The sequence below is a fragment of the Paramisgurnus dabryanus genome, chromosome 16 (assembly GCF_030506205.2).
Source record: "Paramisgurnus dabryanus chromosome 16, PD_genome_1.1, whole genome shotgun sequence".
NCBI lineage: Eukaryota > Metazoa > Chordata > Actinopteri > Cypriniformes > Cobitidae > Paramisgurnus > Paramisgurnus dabryanus.
This window is the reverse complement of record NC_133352.1, coordinates 18,324,168-18,342,819: the sequence shown is the minus strand read 5'-3', so window position 1 is coordinate 18,342,819 and position 18,652 is coordinate 18,324,168. Positions and strand designations below refer to the sequence as shown.

The window sequence follows — 18,652 nt, the reverse complement described above, 5'->3', positions numbered from 1 at the left end:
TCTCTGCAGCAGATGTTCTTGTATGCCAACTGACAGAAAGTGTGTTTGTGTATGTATGCTGCGCTTTCTATCAACATATGTTCAGGGTAAGCATATTCATTAAACTACTGTCTTATTTTAAAAACATTACAGCAGTAACAGAGATATCCCACATAAAAAAGTTTTTATAATAAACTGTGGTAAGTTCCACAGACTAGTGGTTTTGAAACTACTACAGTAAATACTTGTATTTTCCACATGGGTTATCGCACACTACACTGTAAAAAATACTTTGCTGCCTTAAAATTTTTAGTTGAATCAACTCAGATTTACAAGTCATTTCAACTTACTATTATTTATCTTGACTAGAGATAAGTTGTTTTAACTACAGGTGAGTTGTTATAATTTATAAAATTAAGTTGATCTTTCTCAACTATTTTATAAGTTGTGACAACTCATCTCTGTTGACATGACTTGTAAATCTGAGTTGATTTAACAAAGAAAATTAAGGCAGCAAAGTATTTTTTTTCAGTGTACTATCATATATTAATGTGTATTACAATATGTGCAGGGTTGTTTCAACACAAAATGCTGGGTAATTTAAACCCATTGTTGGGTCAAGTATATTTTTTTTTTGGATGAACTGCTGGGCTCGTTCCTTTCCGACCCAACACCGGGTGTAGAAGTGTATGTTAACCCTTAAACAGACAACCTGCACCACAGGATATGCTCTCTTCAGTGTCGTGTTTGGGGCATAAAAAGACTTTTCAATCAAATCCTTATATCACTTATCAAACCTTGGTGTGTCTTGAATATGTGGGTAACATTATTTGCTTCAATTTTTTTTTTTCGATTGCTCAGCCTGACCTAAATCCATCATGGCCACCGGTGGTGCAAGACAGTCAGATTTTGTGGTAAGTAAATGAATATTAATCTTACTTTTCTTCTTTAAAAAAATATATTAATACTATAATAATATAATATACTATAATACTATAATAATATTTATTGTGAACCTTGTCTTAAGGTGCTGAAGAAGAAAATTTGGTTATATGTTGTTCATATTGTTATTTAGCCCATTTTGATATGTATCCCCAGAGATACATTGACTGATTAGGGTATAAAAAAGGGATTAACCACTATATTGACTATTTTTGTATTTTGAGTTAAAAAATGTAATAAATGATCAAATTTGCAGGTTAAACTGATATTCGTATATTTAGGTGACTGCATCTTAGCATTTTCACTGGATATTTTATTTCACGGCTTCACAACAGCTAATTTTATGGTATAATATGAAAGCGAATATGAGTTACAGAGCCGATACTAATGAATTATTCAGATTTTGAGAAAAGTGATGAAGATGAAGTTTTTGTGACAGTGCAGCGGTGTATTAGAACCAAGAAATTTAGGTCATTTTTCTCATGCCAGGCATGTATTCCTCTGAATTGCAGCCAATAAGAGGCATTTGATTGAAACACATATAGTTTACATTGAGGGGTAGTTCAAGTAGTATTCAAAATTAATCAATTGCTAAATAATTTACCAAACTATCATTATCTAAATATAATATATATATATATATATATATATATATATATATATATATATATATATATATATATATATATATTTCTTTTTTGCAGGTGGAGAAGAAAAAGCACCAATGAAGCCAATGAAGACATTCAAAAACTGCTCTTTCTTAGTTAGGCATACTTACATTTAGTTGGGTTATTTACTTGTATTGTTACTGATAAACCTGTTGTTTACACTGTTAAAAATGGATGAAAAAATATGTATGGCATGTTTTAGAGCAAGAGAGGAAGTCAGAATCACATAATTTTAGCTGCAAATAAAGAACAAATATTGATGACTTAGTCCTGTTTTATACCCTAATAGGGTAATGTATCCCGGAAGATACAACTCATAAAATCCTGAATATATCAAATATTTTAAAAATTCCAATGAATATCTTTTACATAAGTCCAGATGATACAAAAAATGTCACAACATTATTTTTTGCTCATCGTTTTCCACTCTTGACTGTTTAAGGGTTAAAGTTGCAATCACATTTTGAGATTTTTAAAATACAAAAAATGTTTTATGTGTTTGTAGCAATGGTTTTAGTAGTATACTGTGCATTTACACTGTGCTACAGTGTAGTTGTTATAGACGGAGTACCTTTTAAAACACAGAAGCTGGAACAAGAACACTTGATTTCCCAGAAATTACCAGGAGGCCATCCATTTCAACCATACATTTTTTTTGTAATCTGCCATTTTTCTTAGAATTAAAAACTCTAAGATGGAAATGAAAGGAATAATGATCCTAATGGCACCACTGATAAAGGTTACTGGGTTTGTCAAACACTCAGAATACAGGCTGAATATTTTAAAAGCCCTCAAGAAAAATAAAACGGATGTTATCCACAGGAAATATTACATATGAACATGGTCTTGGTAAAATTGTCTCTCTAGTGCATCACTAACCCTTTACCCAAAGGAAACACAGACATTTACCTTCATAAAGCCACTTTTGGCTTGAAGCAAAGCTGTTAAAAATATACTAAAACCAGCAACGTCACCTCAGGTCGTAGGGTTCATCTACCAGTAAACAGTGTACTCAAGAAAAGGCTTTAACTAGGAGTTAATGTGAAAAGACAGAGAGCAAGAGAAATAAATGTGAAGAGGTTTAAGAGAAGAGAGAAGCAGAGAGGAGTAATGGTGTGGAGGGCAGACCAGGTTGTGTTTAATGAGACAGTAGGTGAATGATTCATCTCTATCAGCTGACCTGCCTAAGATCGATAGCCACAGCCCCAAGCCCCTGTACCGCACTCACATATGTCTCTTCTTTATTCATTTTCTTATACTTTGCTTTCTTTATTGTTTTAATATGAATGCATCTAGGTGTGTTTTTCATTGTTTTTTCATGTTTGATTATGTTACACATTTAAATCTATACCTATCTTGGTGGGAAACAAGAATAGAACTTAAGTTTTGCACAAACTTGAGGAGTACATGCAAACTTGAATGCAGTATTGTAGCATATCAAAAACGGTTACACTTTATTTTTAAATTTTTATAAGGATAACAAATTCAATTAAATAGTTTCACAATATAGGGCCAGATATACTTACATACATATTGTGCCAGAGCAAACCATAATTTTGCCTTTAAATAACAACTGTCTGGATTTTCTAAAGATCTGAAAAGGTGTGGTAGTTATTATTCCGACTGACCTTACTGCATATAGGAGTTTCCCTTTCAGATGCAAAATTTATGGAAGGAGTATTGAAATGATTCATGAAACGTGATTTACTAATGTTTGCGCCAGTGGCAAGGCCAACAATTTTAAACTGAGTGGACCTCTGTGAAATAGGGTGGACATCAATGTCTACTCTCAAATTACATGATTTTACAATATAGTGGTTAAACGGATTACATTACGTTTTTTGAGTCATGGATCAAATAATTTTAGGATCAGCAAAAAAAAAAATGAAATAAAGAAAAATAAAATGAGAACAAATCAAGCAATTATATGCATATGGAAATACATAAAAAAGTTACAAATAAAGTAAGGTCTAACAGTATTTAGAAAAAGAAATAAAATCAAATTAAAAATAATTTTATAAATTACATATAATTCATCATTTTAAAGCTACAAAAGTGATTTTCCTTTTGTCTTCTCTTGTTTGATTAACACAATGACACAAACATTAACAGATTTTGGTCTTATCAAGACCGAATAAGCACACCCAGGTGAAAAAGTACTACACTTCCATAGTATACTTAAAGTGCTCTATTTTTTGCACACTAATTTTATATTTAAGTTAATATACTAAAAATTCATCTTTAGTACTTCTTAAGATGTTCTTAAGATTATCTACGTGTACTTATTTGTGCTATTGTGCTATTTTGAGTTCATGAATATGAACTAAAATGCACTTTTATCACACTATCTCTGTATTAAAAAATGTATTTAGTTAACACTTGAATTGAACTTGAACTCAACTTTCATACAAAGATGGGTTAAAGTTTACTACAAGTGGTACCTAAATACGTTTTTTAAATACATTTTTAGCACATTTTAGTTCATATTTAGGATGTCTCAAAAAAGCACAGTGAAGTACTAAAGAATAATTTGTAGTATATTAAGAACAAAATTAGTGCGCGGAAATAGAGCTCGATAAGTACACTTTGGAAGAGTACTTCTTTTTCACCTGGGCAGATCCATACGGTATACTGACACACACATATACTGTCTGCGTTCACTTTAAGACATATGTCAAGACATGTTTTATGAGAATTGCCAAAACTTTTGAGATCATTTTGTGTGTATGTGTCCTGTCCATGACTTCGCTTATGAGTGTGTGTCCATTTGAGTATGTGTGTGCTTCTGCACCATTGTCTGTGTGCACAGAAAACAGCTCACTTTAACATCTTGCACTCAAATTGTTTAAAATGGCTTGAATGTAAATATTTGCAAGGTTTAGAAACACGTGCAAATGATAAACTTTCTATATAAACAGTTATTTATTTATTTCTGAATGATGCGTATTTGAGCGATCATTATTAAAGAGATTATTAGCATTTATGCGTGATTTCTTCAGCTTTACCCAAAGTTATTTGGGTCTCTTCTGACTGGGTGGGCAAGCCGTCAATCTGAGTGGGCCAGTGCCCCCCTTGGTCTTATGTAGCCTCCCACTGGTTTGTGATATTACTGGTATTTGTGCTATTATTTAACGCCGACAAAAGCACGTCTTAAATCATTTTGCGCTTGAAATGGCCGCAATTGTAGCTGATAAGAGCCTTGGCAGAGACAGAAAAAGGCAGAGGATTTTTTCCACACGAAAGAAGAACATATTATTCAGAAATATTGTTTGCCAAGCCATGTTATTTTATTTTTTTTTAAATCACAGAAGGAGAAATCACATGATACAAGATGTTTCAAAACTTCTTTGGGTTTGTTTGTTAGATGGAATTTCAGACTCCGAATTTTCATCTGTGATGTCCGTGGTGTTGAACTCAAGTGCATTAAGAGTTAATAGATCAGCTCTGCTTATTTGCGAACCTGAACTAATTTGCGCTGCTCTTAGTAGATTGTGTTGGTCGTTATGGAAATCAGCTCTTTCACCTGTGTTATTTAATTTGCATCTTTTTAGTAAATAACCCACAGATATTACCACTCCCATCAGCGCTTTTTTGGATTTGCTCTCTCTCCCTAATAGTAAATGTCCCTTTACTTTTTCCTATCTATATCCACTCTTCACTTCTGCTTTAAATCTCTGCCCGTTGTTCTCCGGCCTGTTGTTCCTGTGCTCCCCACCGGAAGAAGGGTGACAAGTTAGGGAGTCTACCTGCAGGATTAGCCGGCATTACATTCTTAATCCTTCAGCCCACGTCCTCACAGATAGAAAGTGTGTATGTGTGTGTGAGACAGAAGTAGAATATGCAAATGATAGTGATATGCTTGCACCAAGACTGATAACACACGTCTACCATGTGTGAAGCAGACGGTCGGCTCAACGACACACAGACACAAATAAGATGCTACCACACAGACAAATCTGCAATTTTGCATGCAAATGGCCCTTGATGCAACAGTAGAAATGCAGGTCATGAACCGTATTGACGTTGTTACAAGGGCACGTGTGGTCCAATACCATTCCAGACACTCCGATGGAATGGATTCTGTCTGACAGTATGATTTCCTGTGTAATATACTGCATGACTACTGATTGCTTTGCTCATTAGTATTCTATAGAAATAGCTTTGTGATCTCTCTGAACGTCTGAAGAAAAAAAAAACACACACTCAGGATTTGCATTTAAAGTCAACGTGAAATAGGATTCGCAAGCCATTTTACATCTGTAATGTGACGTATTTACAAGGAGTGTCAAATATTCAGCGTGAATAAAGAAAGAAACTCTGTTGTATTAATTGTGAATTTCTTGGATGGTGAAGAATGGAGCCGGACCTGAATGCAAATTTGAACTTAGGTTGTTTTCACATATGTTGGTGCGCACCCTGGTGCGGCCTCGGAGCGCACCAAAATACATTGTATCATTTTTCATCAGCTCAAACGTAAAGGAGACAGAATCTCTATGCAACGGATTGGCTTGTTTGTTGTTAACCCACAATATAACACCCGGCTCACGTCACAACGAAAGCCCAGTGGCTCAAACATGTGGAGAACTTCCTGTATTTGGTTCGGGCCGAGGTCCAGCAGTGTTCACACCACAGGTGGGTCGCCCCAGAGTTCGGCAACAGCCGCTCCGAGACCACCTGTTTAGAGCGGTCTCGAAGCGGCCGTTTAGTGCGCACCCGAGTGCGGCTGTTGTGTTCACACTGACCCAAACGCACCGTACTCGGAGCGACACGTCATTTGGGCCGACCTAAACAGTGTATATGTGAAAACACCCTTACACTTTAGTGGTGTATTTTTGCCGCCAACTATTAGCCCAGATTATAATCGCTATAACAACTTATATACTGATATATATATCATACTGCAGGGTTATAATCGTTCCAGTCTGAGCTGCCTGCAACCTTGCGCTCGTCTTGCTTCCATCACATGCAGTAAAAACTTTCACCAGGGTTCAGTTATAAAATTCAAAACTAACACTTCCAAAAGGATAAAATGTTGGACTTTCATGACATTAAAATGTTTTTTAATGCTCCATGATTCAATAAAGAGCTATTCCACATCTGTTGCTTCATTGTGTCAAGCAGCATGCACAGGTCTGAGATCAGCCTTCACAACCACTTCAAATCAAAGCCGGAGAGTTGCACTCCTGCACGGAGCTGGCGGGGAGCGGCTCTGCCCGAATTCATGTCTCAGAGAGCTGGATTGCACTTCCTCTGGCTTTGACAGCACTTACCAGCAGGGCAGCTCGTAGAAAGCCGCCACAGTGCACCGTGCCGGAGCAGACGCGACAAAACCCTAAAGAGGTAGATGTTGTTTGTGTGGGGCGTGATGTGGACAGCGGGGTGTTGGGCCACCACAATAGCAGAAGGAGGGTTGGTATGGACTTTTTCTTAGAGAAAGCCACTGGCTCAAGTCTCTGCTTCTACCCATTGATCTGTTTGAAATTCAAAGCCCTGTCATTGACAAACTCTCAACTCTGGCTCTGTGAGACGGTCCACCAGGTCCACACATGGGATCCCGGGAGGACGAATGTATAAAGGAATAGTCCCCTTCCCCCAAGGCAGTGCTTTGGGAACAGAAAAGGTTTTTCTTCCTTTTTTTGTGTTGATATTCGATAAGCCGGTACACCATCTGTGTCCACACCTGCCAGGTTAAAGAAAGTGAGGCGGAGAGAGAGCGTATCTCAGATCCACAGGAAATATCACTTTGAAAACAAAGCTTTCAGATCCTATAAACTCTTAAAGCGAGATGTTGTTTATCGAACGCGTTTGTGGCATACGACTGGGGCTTAGTTCTATGCATGTGAATGAAACTACAAACACACCCATTAATACAGTGTGCCAAAATGTATACATGTGTATGCATGCAGGTGTATTGGCGTGCGCTGCTGAGAGAATTGGCAATGAATGGAGCGGATGGCAGATCAATACCAATCTGGAGTCGGTGCAAAGAATGCTAATAGCACGCTGCTTCAGGTGGCACGGGGCCAAGAGCCGCCCTGCGTTACCCTGGCCCACACACGCTCAATAAGACCGGCAGCCGCTTTTAATGCATTCACCAAAATGCAAACTTTAAAAGTTTCAATGCATTAAACTCTTAAAAATAAAGGTGCACTGATGCCCAAAAACCATTTTTGATTACTAAAAGCAGTGGTTCTGAAACTTTTTCAGCATGCGGCCCCCCTAGTTGTACAGTGCATTCCTTTGTGCCCCCCCCCCCCAAAAAAAATGTATGACAATAAACTGTTCTAAAACTTAATTAACAAATTAAACAAAACATTAAATTATACAAAGTAGTGCTGTAGGTTAGTCGCCTTATTTTTTTAGATTTAATAACACAGAATTTATAAATTAATGTATTTTTTAAAATGTCATAAAACTGGGGCCCCCCGGCACCATCTCACGGCCCCCACTGCCTTAAAGAACCATTTTTTTTTTTTAAGACAGAAACTTGAAATGTAATTAAGATGTTAAAGGTGCTTTTTGTTATCATTTAGCCAAAAAAAATTCTTCAATGGCATCGTGAAGCACCTTTTTTAAGTATTTAAACATTTAATTAGGACTAACTTTTAATAAATACAGCACAAACAACCTTTTAAAAGCAAAACATTTTAGAAAACAGTTTATTAAGTTTAAAACTATGAATGTGAAATATGCCAGTTGATTTTGTTAAGGCACCTAGAAGAATGGGGACGGCGCAACATCAAACACTAAAAATGACCTTGGGAACTGGTTACAAGTAATTGAAAAAAGCAAATGCAGGTAATTTCTAAGACAGATATTTAAAGCAATGAAATAAAAATATTTTTGACTAAAGAGCAAACTTTTAAATGTCTTAAAAATAGTGCACAAATAAAAGGATAAAATAATGCAGCAATTTTTGCATCTACGTACGTGCGTGTGGAATGACAGATGCGCTTAGTGTTGAAAGGTGGCATCACAGGGTGATCAAGAATGATGGATGAAAATGCCACATTGCCCCCTCATCTCCAAGCCTATTTGCCCATTTAACTGACTGCCGTACCTCAGAGCCAAACACACACACACACAGATGCAGTGGGCTGGATTTCATGCTGTTATCGTCCCCAAGGCAAGGTCACATTGCCTCTCCCTGTCATTATTTTCTACTCGGATAATAGCTCAATACACAATTTTACACAGATCTCCTTTCTCTGGCATCTGTCTTCCAAACACACACAGACTTTAGAAGCAGCATTACTGAGGACCTCTCATAGACCCAATCGTTTTATGGTCGGTTGGTTTTCATTTTAAGATAATGATATCTACCCCTAAACCTAATCTAAAAGAAACCTGTTGACATTGATAGATTTATAGAATAACAATTTTAAGTTTGTGATGTTCATATGCACACATGACAAACAGGTGACATGGAGGCAAAAATCTATTTCTTGAATCCTCCGCTTATTCACACATACTTTGTATCTTAGTGACCTGGATGTCGCTCAATTTTCAGTCTCATGTCTCCCTGACAGCGGAGCTTGAATCTAGCATCCAAGTCGTATGAGGATAAAGGCGACCCCCATCAGCAGCAGACAGGGTGGGAACAGATCGGACCGAGCATCATTTTCACCTGTGCTTGCGTTTACGTGCGCATTCTCGACTTTGGGTTAAGGTGAGCTTCTGCGTTTTGTCGCGTTTGTTCACGTCTGGGTAAAAAGATGTGCGGCTGACAGCTGGCTCTAACTGAAGTTCTCACTACCATTGCAGAGAGCGATCTTCAGGTCGATATGTGTGGTGACAGGCGAACTGTCAGATGCTGTCGTGTGTGCCTGGAGCCTTTCCTGTAATAAACGCCGGCAGATGCTTAGGGATACTGACCAGCCCGACATTAGCTACCTAAATCGCATGGTCGCTCTGGATACCCACAGAAAACCTGCTTAATGAGTGCTGGCCGGGGGGGCTTTGTCCCTCTGCACTAGGGGACTGCGGTGCCGAGTCTTGTGGCCCAGAGGGACTCGATATATCTGGAACACAATGAGAGTTTAATGTATGACCATGAGCAATCGCGGGAACCAGATTACATCACCAGGGGAGAGCAGGAGGGAGATTAGGTGAAGGAGAGAGAAGGTTCATGGGATGTGGGGAGGTGTGGAAATGGTGGTTTGCGAGCTCACGTAGCTGGTCCACATGCGGCGGCAGTGCTCCAGCGAGCAGCCAGGACAGTCATGCGTAAAACTGGCCAGCTTGCCAGTCCAACACACACACAAAATCAGTGGCCAAATTACTGCAGAGAAAATGAATGCCTTCATATATCCATACCAACAGGGACGTTACACTAAACACACAGACTTGCACACTAATTTAACCAGTTTAAAGGGATAGTTCGGCCAAAAATGATATTAAGCCCATGATTTACTCACCCCCAAGCTGTCCGAGTTGCATATGTCCATTGTTTTTCAGACAAACACATTTTCGGGTATTTTATAAAATGTTTTAGATCTTTCAGTTGATTAAATGTAATGTTACGGGGTCCACCCATAGTCCACGACCTTCAAGTCCAAAAAAAGTGCGTCCATGCTTCACAAATTAAATCCAAACGGCTCCAGGATGATAAACAAAGGTCTTCTGAGGATAATCCGTGCGGTGTTGTTGTAGAAATATCCATATTTAAAACTTTATTAACGAAAATAAATACCTTCCGGTAGCGCCGCCATCTTAGACTCCTCTGTATTCAGGAGAGAGTATTAGCGTAGTGTACGCACTTTTCTTAGTGACGTATGACAAATTCGGAGGGCGGGGGCACAGAGCAGCAGCAGAGTAGCCTCCGTAGGCTGCGTAAGCTCTTATCCTGAATGCGGACGCGACTAAGATGGCGGCGCTACCGGAAGGTATTTATTTTCGTTAATAAAGTTTTACCCACAGAAGACCTTTGTTTATCATCCTGGAGCCGTTTGGATTTAATTTGTGAAGCATGGACGCACTTTTTTTGGACTTGAAGGTTGTGGACTATGGGTGGACCCCGTAACATTACATTTAATCAACTGAGAGATCTAAAACATTTTCTAAAATACCCGAAAATGTGTTTGTCTGAAAAAACAATGGACATATGCAACTCGGACAGCTTGGGGGTGAGTAAATCATGGGTTAAATATCATTTTTGGCCGAACTATCCCTTTAAGAGTCATACAATGTGTATCATGGTAGACATATTCACATGGTTATATTATATTAATCCAATATTTAACTGAGGTGTGTTTTTGTGTATTATTAGTCCATTTTATAATTTTGTATTATTTTTATTTTAACTTCCACAGTTTAAAGTCTCATCTTTTCATTTGTGTCCATCAACTTCCAAATAAAATCTGAGAAAATGTTGAATTGCCAGCAAAAATAACTCCATAGTGATCTGGTCATAGGGTCCCATTCAAATACACACCTTCAACATTTTGCAAATCCTTTTTCTTTCTGTTTAGCATTGCATCTGTGACAATGTATTGTTATTCACTTACACGTGCAATGGAGATGACATATAATCCAGTTATAGAGATTGTCTCTCCAAGGCTTCACCATGCAAATCTTTCACCATTCATTAGGCTAAACCACCATTTGAATGCGGCAGAATAAATGTTGTTTATATCAACTGGCCGTGTGTACTTTTGTGTGCGTGTATCATAAAGTAATATTAGGTCGCTGAATTTAACCGAGCTTGTTGTTCAACTGTAAAGACCTCACCTTACTGCGAATTTCACATATGACTTAATTGCATCTTTAAAATCTACCATTACGTGGGCAATGGGAACATTTCATATTGCGAATCAGATGGGATTCACATACAATGGCATAAACACTTAAAGCTGAAGTGTTCGGGGCTAATCACACACATTGTTGTGTTGACAGATTTTTTGTCTTTTATGGGAGAGAGGCGTGTCTGTAATAAATGTGTGCCTATTTGTCAGTGTGTCAGTGCTTATCAGAATATAAGTGTGGGTTTACTAACACACAGCAAGCAGGTCAGCTTTAGAACACTGCTTGCTTATAAAGAAAAGTGGAGCAAAGGAAAAAAAGAAATGAAAAGTAATGAAAACAAATGGAAAGAAGTGTTCCTGTTACTAAACTGGTAGAGCATTGAATTGGCAATGCAAAATTCAAAAGGAACACACAATGTTAAATGTAAACCTTGTAATGCACACTCTTAGAAAGGATGTGTTCATTTTTTACACATCTTTGTGCACTCAGCTTTTAACACATTATGTGTAATTTTAACACATTATGTGTAATTTTGTGTTGATTTTGTGTTAAAATATAACACAAGTTGTGTTAAAAGTAACACAAAATGTGTTGTTTCAATAATAACACAGTGATGGGTGAATTCTAGGACAACACATTTAGTGTTTCGTCCCACAATTTTTAACACATTCGTACTAAGAGTGCATTGTAAGTCACTTTGGATAAAAACATCTGCCAAATGCATAAATAAAGGGAAAATAGGCTAAACGTAAGGGGGCAAGACAAAAAGATTTGATGGGATGCACAAGAGAAAAGACGACAAAACAACAAATGAGACAAAATGAGACAGAGTCTAAACAAGAGAAGAAAAGAGATGAGGTAAAACAACAGATGAGACAAAAGGAGAAGAAAAGAGACTATACAGAAGAAGAGATGAGACCAACAAAAGACACAGTGAGACGAGAGAAGAGACTTAACAAAGACAATTAGAGGAGATGTAACCAAAAAACAAATGAGACAAAGAAGAGAAGAGACGTGACATGACTAAACAAAATATAAGACAAAATGAGAAAGGGAAGAGACTATATAAGAAAAGACTATAACGAACAAAAGACAAAATGAGAAAAGAAACTAAACAAGAGAAGTGAGGAGATCAAACAACAGATGAGACAAAATGAGACAAATGATGACTAAATGAGAAGATATGAGGGCAACCAACAGATGAGAAAAATAGATAAAAGAAGTGACTAAACATGATAAGAGATTAGAGCAAACAAAAGATAAAAGTGAGACAGAAGAGACTAAACAGGAGAAGAGATGAGACCAAACAACAGATGAGAAAAATGAGACGAGCAAAGAGACCAAACAAGAGAAGAGATGAGACCAAACAAAAGACACAGTGAGATGAGAGAAGAGACTTAAAGACAATTAGAGGAGATGTAACCAAACGACAAATGAGAAAAAATGAGACAAGAGAAAAGACAAAAAAAGAGAAGAGAAAGGAGAGAGACTATATAAGAAAAGACTATAACAAACACAAGACAAAGTGAATGGTGAGAAGAGACTAAACGAAAAGAGATGAGAGCAAAAAAATGGATGAAAGAAAAAAAGGAGAAGAGACAAGACTAAACAAAAGACAAAGTGAGACAAAAGAAGAGACTATACGGAAGAAGAGATGAGACCAAACAAAAGACAAAATGAGCAAAGAAAGTGAAGAGATGACATCAAACAACAGATAAGACAAAATGAGACGAGTGAAGAGTAAATGAAAAGAGATGAGAGCAAGCAACAGATAAGAAAAATAGACAAAAGGAGTGAATATACATGATAAGAGATAAGAGCGAGCAAACAAAAGACAAAGTGAGACAGTGAAGAGACTAAACGAAAAGAGCGGAGACCAAGTGACATAAGAAAAATGAGACAAGTGAAGATGCTAAAAAAAGAGAAGAAACGAGACGAGACAAAAGACAAAACAAGCATAGAAACTAAATAAGAGAAGAGATGATATTAAACAACAGATGAGACAAAATGAGACGAGTGAAGACTTAATGAAAAGAAATGAGAGCAACCAACAGATGAGAAAGATAGACAAAAGAAGTGACTATACAGGATAAGAGATTAGAGCAAACAAAAGACAAAGTGAGACAGGGAAGAGACTAAACAAAAAGAGACGAGGCCAAATGACAGTTAAGAAAAATGAGACAAGTGAAGATGCTAAACAGGAGAAGAGACGAGACTAACAAAAGACAAAATGAGCAAAGAAACTAAACAAGAGGAGAGATGAGATCAAACAGCAGATGAGACTAAATGAGACGAGTGAAGAGTAAACAAGAAGGGACGAGAGCAAGCAACATATGAGAAAAATAGACAAAAGAAGTGACTATACAGGAAAAGAGATTAGAGCAAACAAAAGACAAAGTGAGACAGGGAAAAGACTTAACTGGAGAAGAGACGAGAGAAAACAACAGATTTAACAAAAATAGTCAAGAGAAAAGACTATACAGGAGAAAAGAGGAGACCAAACAAAAGACAAAGTGAGACCGTGAAGAGACTAAAGGGCTTTTTACACAAGGTCACTTCATGCGTTTTCTCTGATCGGATAGCTCGTAAAAAGACCAGGTGTAAATGCCCTCAGCAACGTTTTAGAGACGGATTTTAATCTGATCGCTCAAACCACTTCAGAAGGTGGTCTGGGACGCATTTCAGATGAAATCGGACAAGTGTAAATACACCTGGTTGAAAAAACCACATATGTTAGCGCATAACTCCTCACAAACGCAACCAGGGAAAGAGGGAAACAAACAAAGACGACACGCTTGTTGCTTTATGGATGGACGACAGCGGGTTAAAAAGCTTTCTAGAACCAATAAAATAGTCCGTTGTCGAACTCCAATGACATTAAACAAAGAAATAAAACTTTGAGAGAGAGAGTTTTGTGAACGCTTTTCCCCGTCATGGACCTGTATGTTAAATCAACGCACGCCACTCACCTTCTGCTCTGTAGTGCGTGCTCCAGCTCATGCCGAGCAAGGAGAAGTGCGTCCCTGCCCAACATATAGTACAACAAACAGTAAGTGCTGCCTTTTGTTGCATTAACGTCGTCTTAAGTTTTTTAAGGCGAAGTAATGAATAGTGTATTTGCATTTTGCATAGGAGTCAAAGATCGGATTCATATCCATTTTGCCAAGACTAAAAGAGAACAGAGGAGACCAAATAAAAGACAAAGTGAAACCAGAAAAGACACTTACAAGGACAAATAAAAGACAATTGGAAGAGATGAGACCAAACAACAGCCTAGAAGACCCCAGATGAGAATAAAACTCATTGTCTATGATGTGTCCAGCTATAAAAAAAATTTAGACCATAACAACATAAACTTGATTTACTGTACAATGTGTGTGTATGTGATGCACGCCCATTACTGCCCTCTCTCCGCCTTTCACTCTCGTTCTCTTTTTCTCCTTTTGATGCAATGAGGCTTAAAAGTCTGAATTACAACACAGCTTGCCCTCATACACCCAGACACCTCCACAGAGACACAGCAGGCTGGATTCAATCTCCCACTGACCTTCATTCTGAAGGACACACAACCAGAGCGGTACAACGAAGCAAAATACATAATCTTTATTTCTTGTGGCACTAGAAAAAACAAATGCTTTCAGTGGAACTGAGGACACGTTGTCCTCACAGATTAGGCCAAATGCGACCCGTCACCTCACTAAAACAACTCCACTCTGGCTCAGACTGAAATGCAAGAGAAGTTACGGTAATAGAAAGTGTTGAAAAATGAGACAGCAAAACAGTGTGGGCCATCAACGGTCTGTAGGAGAGGATGTGATTACGTTGTAAATTCTGTCAGCATAAAGGTCAATCACTGAGTTTTTCAACCATCGGCTGATCGTGAGAGAAGCATGGGGGAGAATAAAGCTGGGAAAAGTGAGAAATGCAGAAAGTGTATGAATGAGAGATCGAGAGAAGATGTGTGGGCTTCTGATGCACCCACATCACACAGAGACTTACAACCATCTGTTCACACACATGCTTATTAGCCCATCCATGACACACACATTTTCATAATCGAGTAGTTGGTGGGTTGTTTGCTAAACTAGTTGACTAGTTGGTGTACCCTCTTAACTGCTTTACATTTCAAAATCAATGCATAAAAAGCATATAAAGATCAGTCCTCATACAATTAGTCCCCCTATTTTTTGCGATGTGAAGGAGAACGCATCTGTGGCTACGAATGGGGTTAAATGCACACTGTCGCACTCACCTGTGCCTGTGCTATTATGTGCGCAGTACCTGCAGCTTCCAGCAGGAGGGGCTGGTGTCTGATTAACAGAGAGATGTCAAACACAACAAGAAAGTGGAGGAGGGAAAAGTGACGGGATATATATTTTCTCTAAAATTTCCAATTTTTTTCTGATGGCTTTAGAGGGGGGTGAACGTTTTAAAGGCTCAGACAAGCATGGCGGTCTGTCTACCGCTGAGCATACAGTCGACTGCAGGGGTCTTGTATGCTGTCTCCTCTCCTCTGTTCTCCCCTCCACAAGCCTCCCAGCATGCCCTGCATGCTCGCATGGCCTCGGGCTGATTACACATCCAGAAATGACCGTGCTGACACACATATGCACACATGACAACATGCATACACTTATTTTTTTGATGCAACCTGGTCTGTAGGTGTGCATATGCTTTGTGCATGCTGCATATGAATATGTAAATAAAGAATAATTTAAGGGGTCACAATTATTTATATTTCAGCAATGTTTGTGCGCACCTGTGAAACAGAGCGACGCTTTAAATTTAAATATCAATATGAGCTGTTTATGAAAGCACAGAGCAAGAGAACGCATTTACACTGTGAACTTTGTAAATGAAAAATCATCACCTATTGCAACAATAAGAAAATTTGTTCTTTACCTTTCTAATGAGATGATAATGAGCGCCCTGGGCGGCGAGGTTAATACAATCTATATTTTCAATTAAAATCTCTTTCTCGCTCTATTCCTAATGGAGAGTGCAACACTCGTCGCCCCAAACAGGCCCCAACACGTAGGGGTAAACAGACCCAATTAACTTTTCCTGTCTCTTTATTATTCCTTCATTGTCTGATCAAATGATCTGTCATCAAACTCCGGGCCCATTATACTCCCTCTCTTTCAATCACAGATTCTTCATCTATACGGAGCAGAAATTCGATGAGGTCAGATGTGAATGTGTGTGCCACCGGCCTAAAAATCCTGTCCGGCGATCGCACATGGGTTGTAATTGAGAAGTGAGTGAATTTATGGGCACACTTGCGTGCTTTGTTACATGTAAACACACACACATGCGAATCTGGCAGGTGCTTCTATTCAAGGCGACTAAGTGCAAAGTACTTTTATCAGTTTGCGTTCCCTGGGACTAGATGAGCTGCATGAATCCAGTGTATACAGTTACTGAAACGTATCTGCCATCAAGTTTGCTATTATCATCTTTTCACCTTTTTTCTTTTCACGCTATTCTTAACCTCTCTGTTTAGTCGGGCCTGTTTACACCGATCTCTGAGGAGACAGGAACATATGGTGCAGAAATTAAAAGAAAGCAATCTTCGGTATACATGTGAACGTATAAATGGAGAGAAAAAAGTGAAAGAATTTCTTTTGAAATAAATTTGGTTGTATGCATGTGTGACACAGATCCTTGAGCACACAAAAATCGAGATAATGACCGAGGACACTTCATATCTTAACTGTCACCATGGGAACACGTGATTATCTGAATGCAAAATCGGACACGTTACAAATCATCACGCGATCAAGCAATCTTAATCCATGTTCTCCATCATCCATGCATTCCTGATCTCACCAACCATCTCATTTTTTAGTCAGATTTCCTAATACAAACTGTCCCAGGCACTCTAAAATCTAAAAAAATCCCCAAAACATTAAGCACATTTACAACAGTTAATTCTTCATTTCACTGCAACTCTCCTAAGACATGGCAACCCCTCCAAACAATCGGCAATTACTCAGCAACAACAACAAATTTCGCAACAAAGCGCTCACTTAGTTTCTCTGACGAAATGCAAATTTGATCGAATTTGCCAATTTAGGCAGTTTACTCTGGGAGGTAAATTAGGCTAAACTGCAGGCTTGTAAATATTGAAACGCGCACATGCATGAATAAATAAATGAGAGGGTGGAAGCATATAAACACATCCATTTGCCGCTGTCACCCAAGTGTCACTCATCTCATCCGCTGTCGTACCACATCAATCTGAAGTGCCATGGGTATCTACTTACAAACAGCGTTTAAGCAACCTTAAAATGATGTTTCATGATGCTTTTTGAGGTTATCTACACTGAGCTATAAAGTAGTTTAACTTGACCACTCCTGCAACCTTAAACATGTATACACACACACAGACACACAGACACACAAACAAACATCTGTTCTCTCCGACACACACACTCACTCCCTCTCTCTTTTCTGCAGAGCTCCATCTCTTACCGGTCTCTTGAGAGAGTGCTTTAGCTCGGCTGCTGGTGTTGCCTGAGTGATGCATTGCTCCTAGGGCGTCTCTTCCCCTCTGTCTCTCCTCCTCTCCTCTCCGTTTGTGTCCGAACGGATGGACGCGATCACCCGGCGGTCTCTCTCCGGCGGGCACCAGAAGTGGGGGGCCAGAGGGCTTCAGAACCCAAAGATGAGAAGCAGTTATGCCCTCTAAGTCATGAACTTCACACACACACCGATAAAGCACACGGTGCTTGAACCTTTACGCGCTGTCTTACTCCACGAACCAGCGGGCTGAGGGTCTTAAGGTACAGCACAGAAGGTTCAGATGAGAGGATGAATGCTGAAGAAGGAAAGTAGAGTTCTCGTCAGCCGCTCGGCAAGCGCGAGGAGAAGAAAGCGAAGGGCTGTTCCATCCTACATCTGCACATGACTGTATCTCCGCACAGACTCTGAGCTCTAAGAATTATACAGCATCGCTGCGGAGCACGAGAGAGAGAGAGAGCGAGTGTGAGAGAGAGGTGGGGAAAGAACAGGAGTGCGGGGGAGCACGGGCGAGAGTGTGAGGGGGAGAGACTGAGAGAGAGGGGGGAGGAGGGGGTTGAGTCAGAAATGGGAAGGGGGGGTGAGGAAGATGACCAAATCGACGGAATGTGACAAAGCATGTACATCAAAGAGATACAAGAGAGAAAGAATGAGACATGTCGCACATGTTCCTCTGTCTAGCCGAGAACGTGCCAACCCATGTTACTCAAACTGTAGTAGTCCATATCCACCCTTCAACAATCACAGATTTTTACTTCTTTACACACACACGAGAGTCTCTTCCCCTGGAGACGTGG

The 18,652-nt window shown here is 39.0% G+C and overlaps 1 protein-coding gene across 3 annotated transcripts in view; it reads right to left on the bottom strand.

Annotated features, from left to right (window-relative positions):
- Nucleotides 1–18,652, bottom strand: part of tenm2a (teneurin transmembrane protein 2a) — a 369,158-nt gene that overhangs the window by 169,380 nt on the left and 181,126 nt on the right. The window contains exon 1 of one of the 3 annotated variants that reach the window (XM_065271751.2): nt 17,808–18,267. The exons of the other annotated variants lie outside the window; for them this stretch is intronic. Within the exon in view, the coding sequence (XP_065127823.2) occupies nt 17,808–17,862 (55 nt within the window). The 5' untranslated portion in view covers nt 17,863–18,267. Of the gene's footprint in view, nt 1–17,807; nt 18,268–18,652 lie in introns of those variants that run through there. 3 annotated transcript variants of the gene reach the window in all.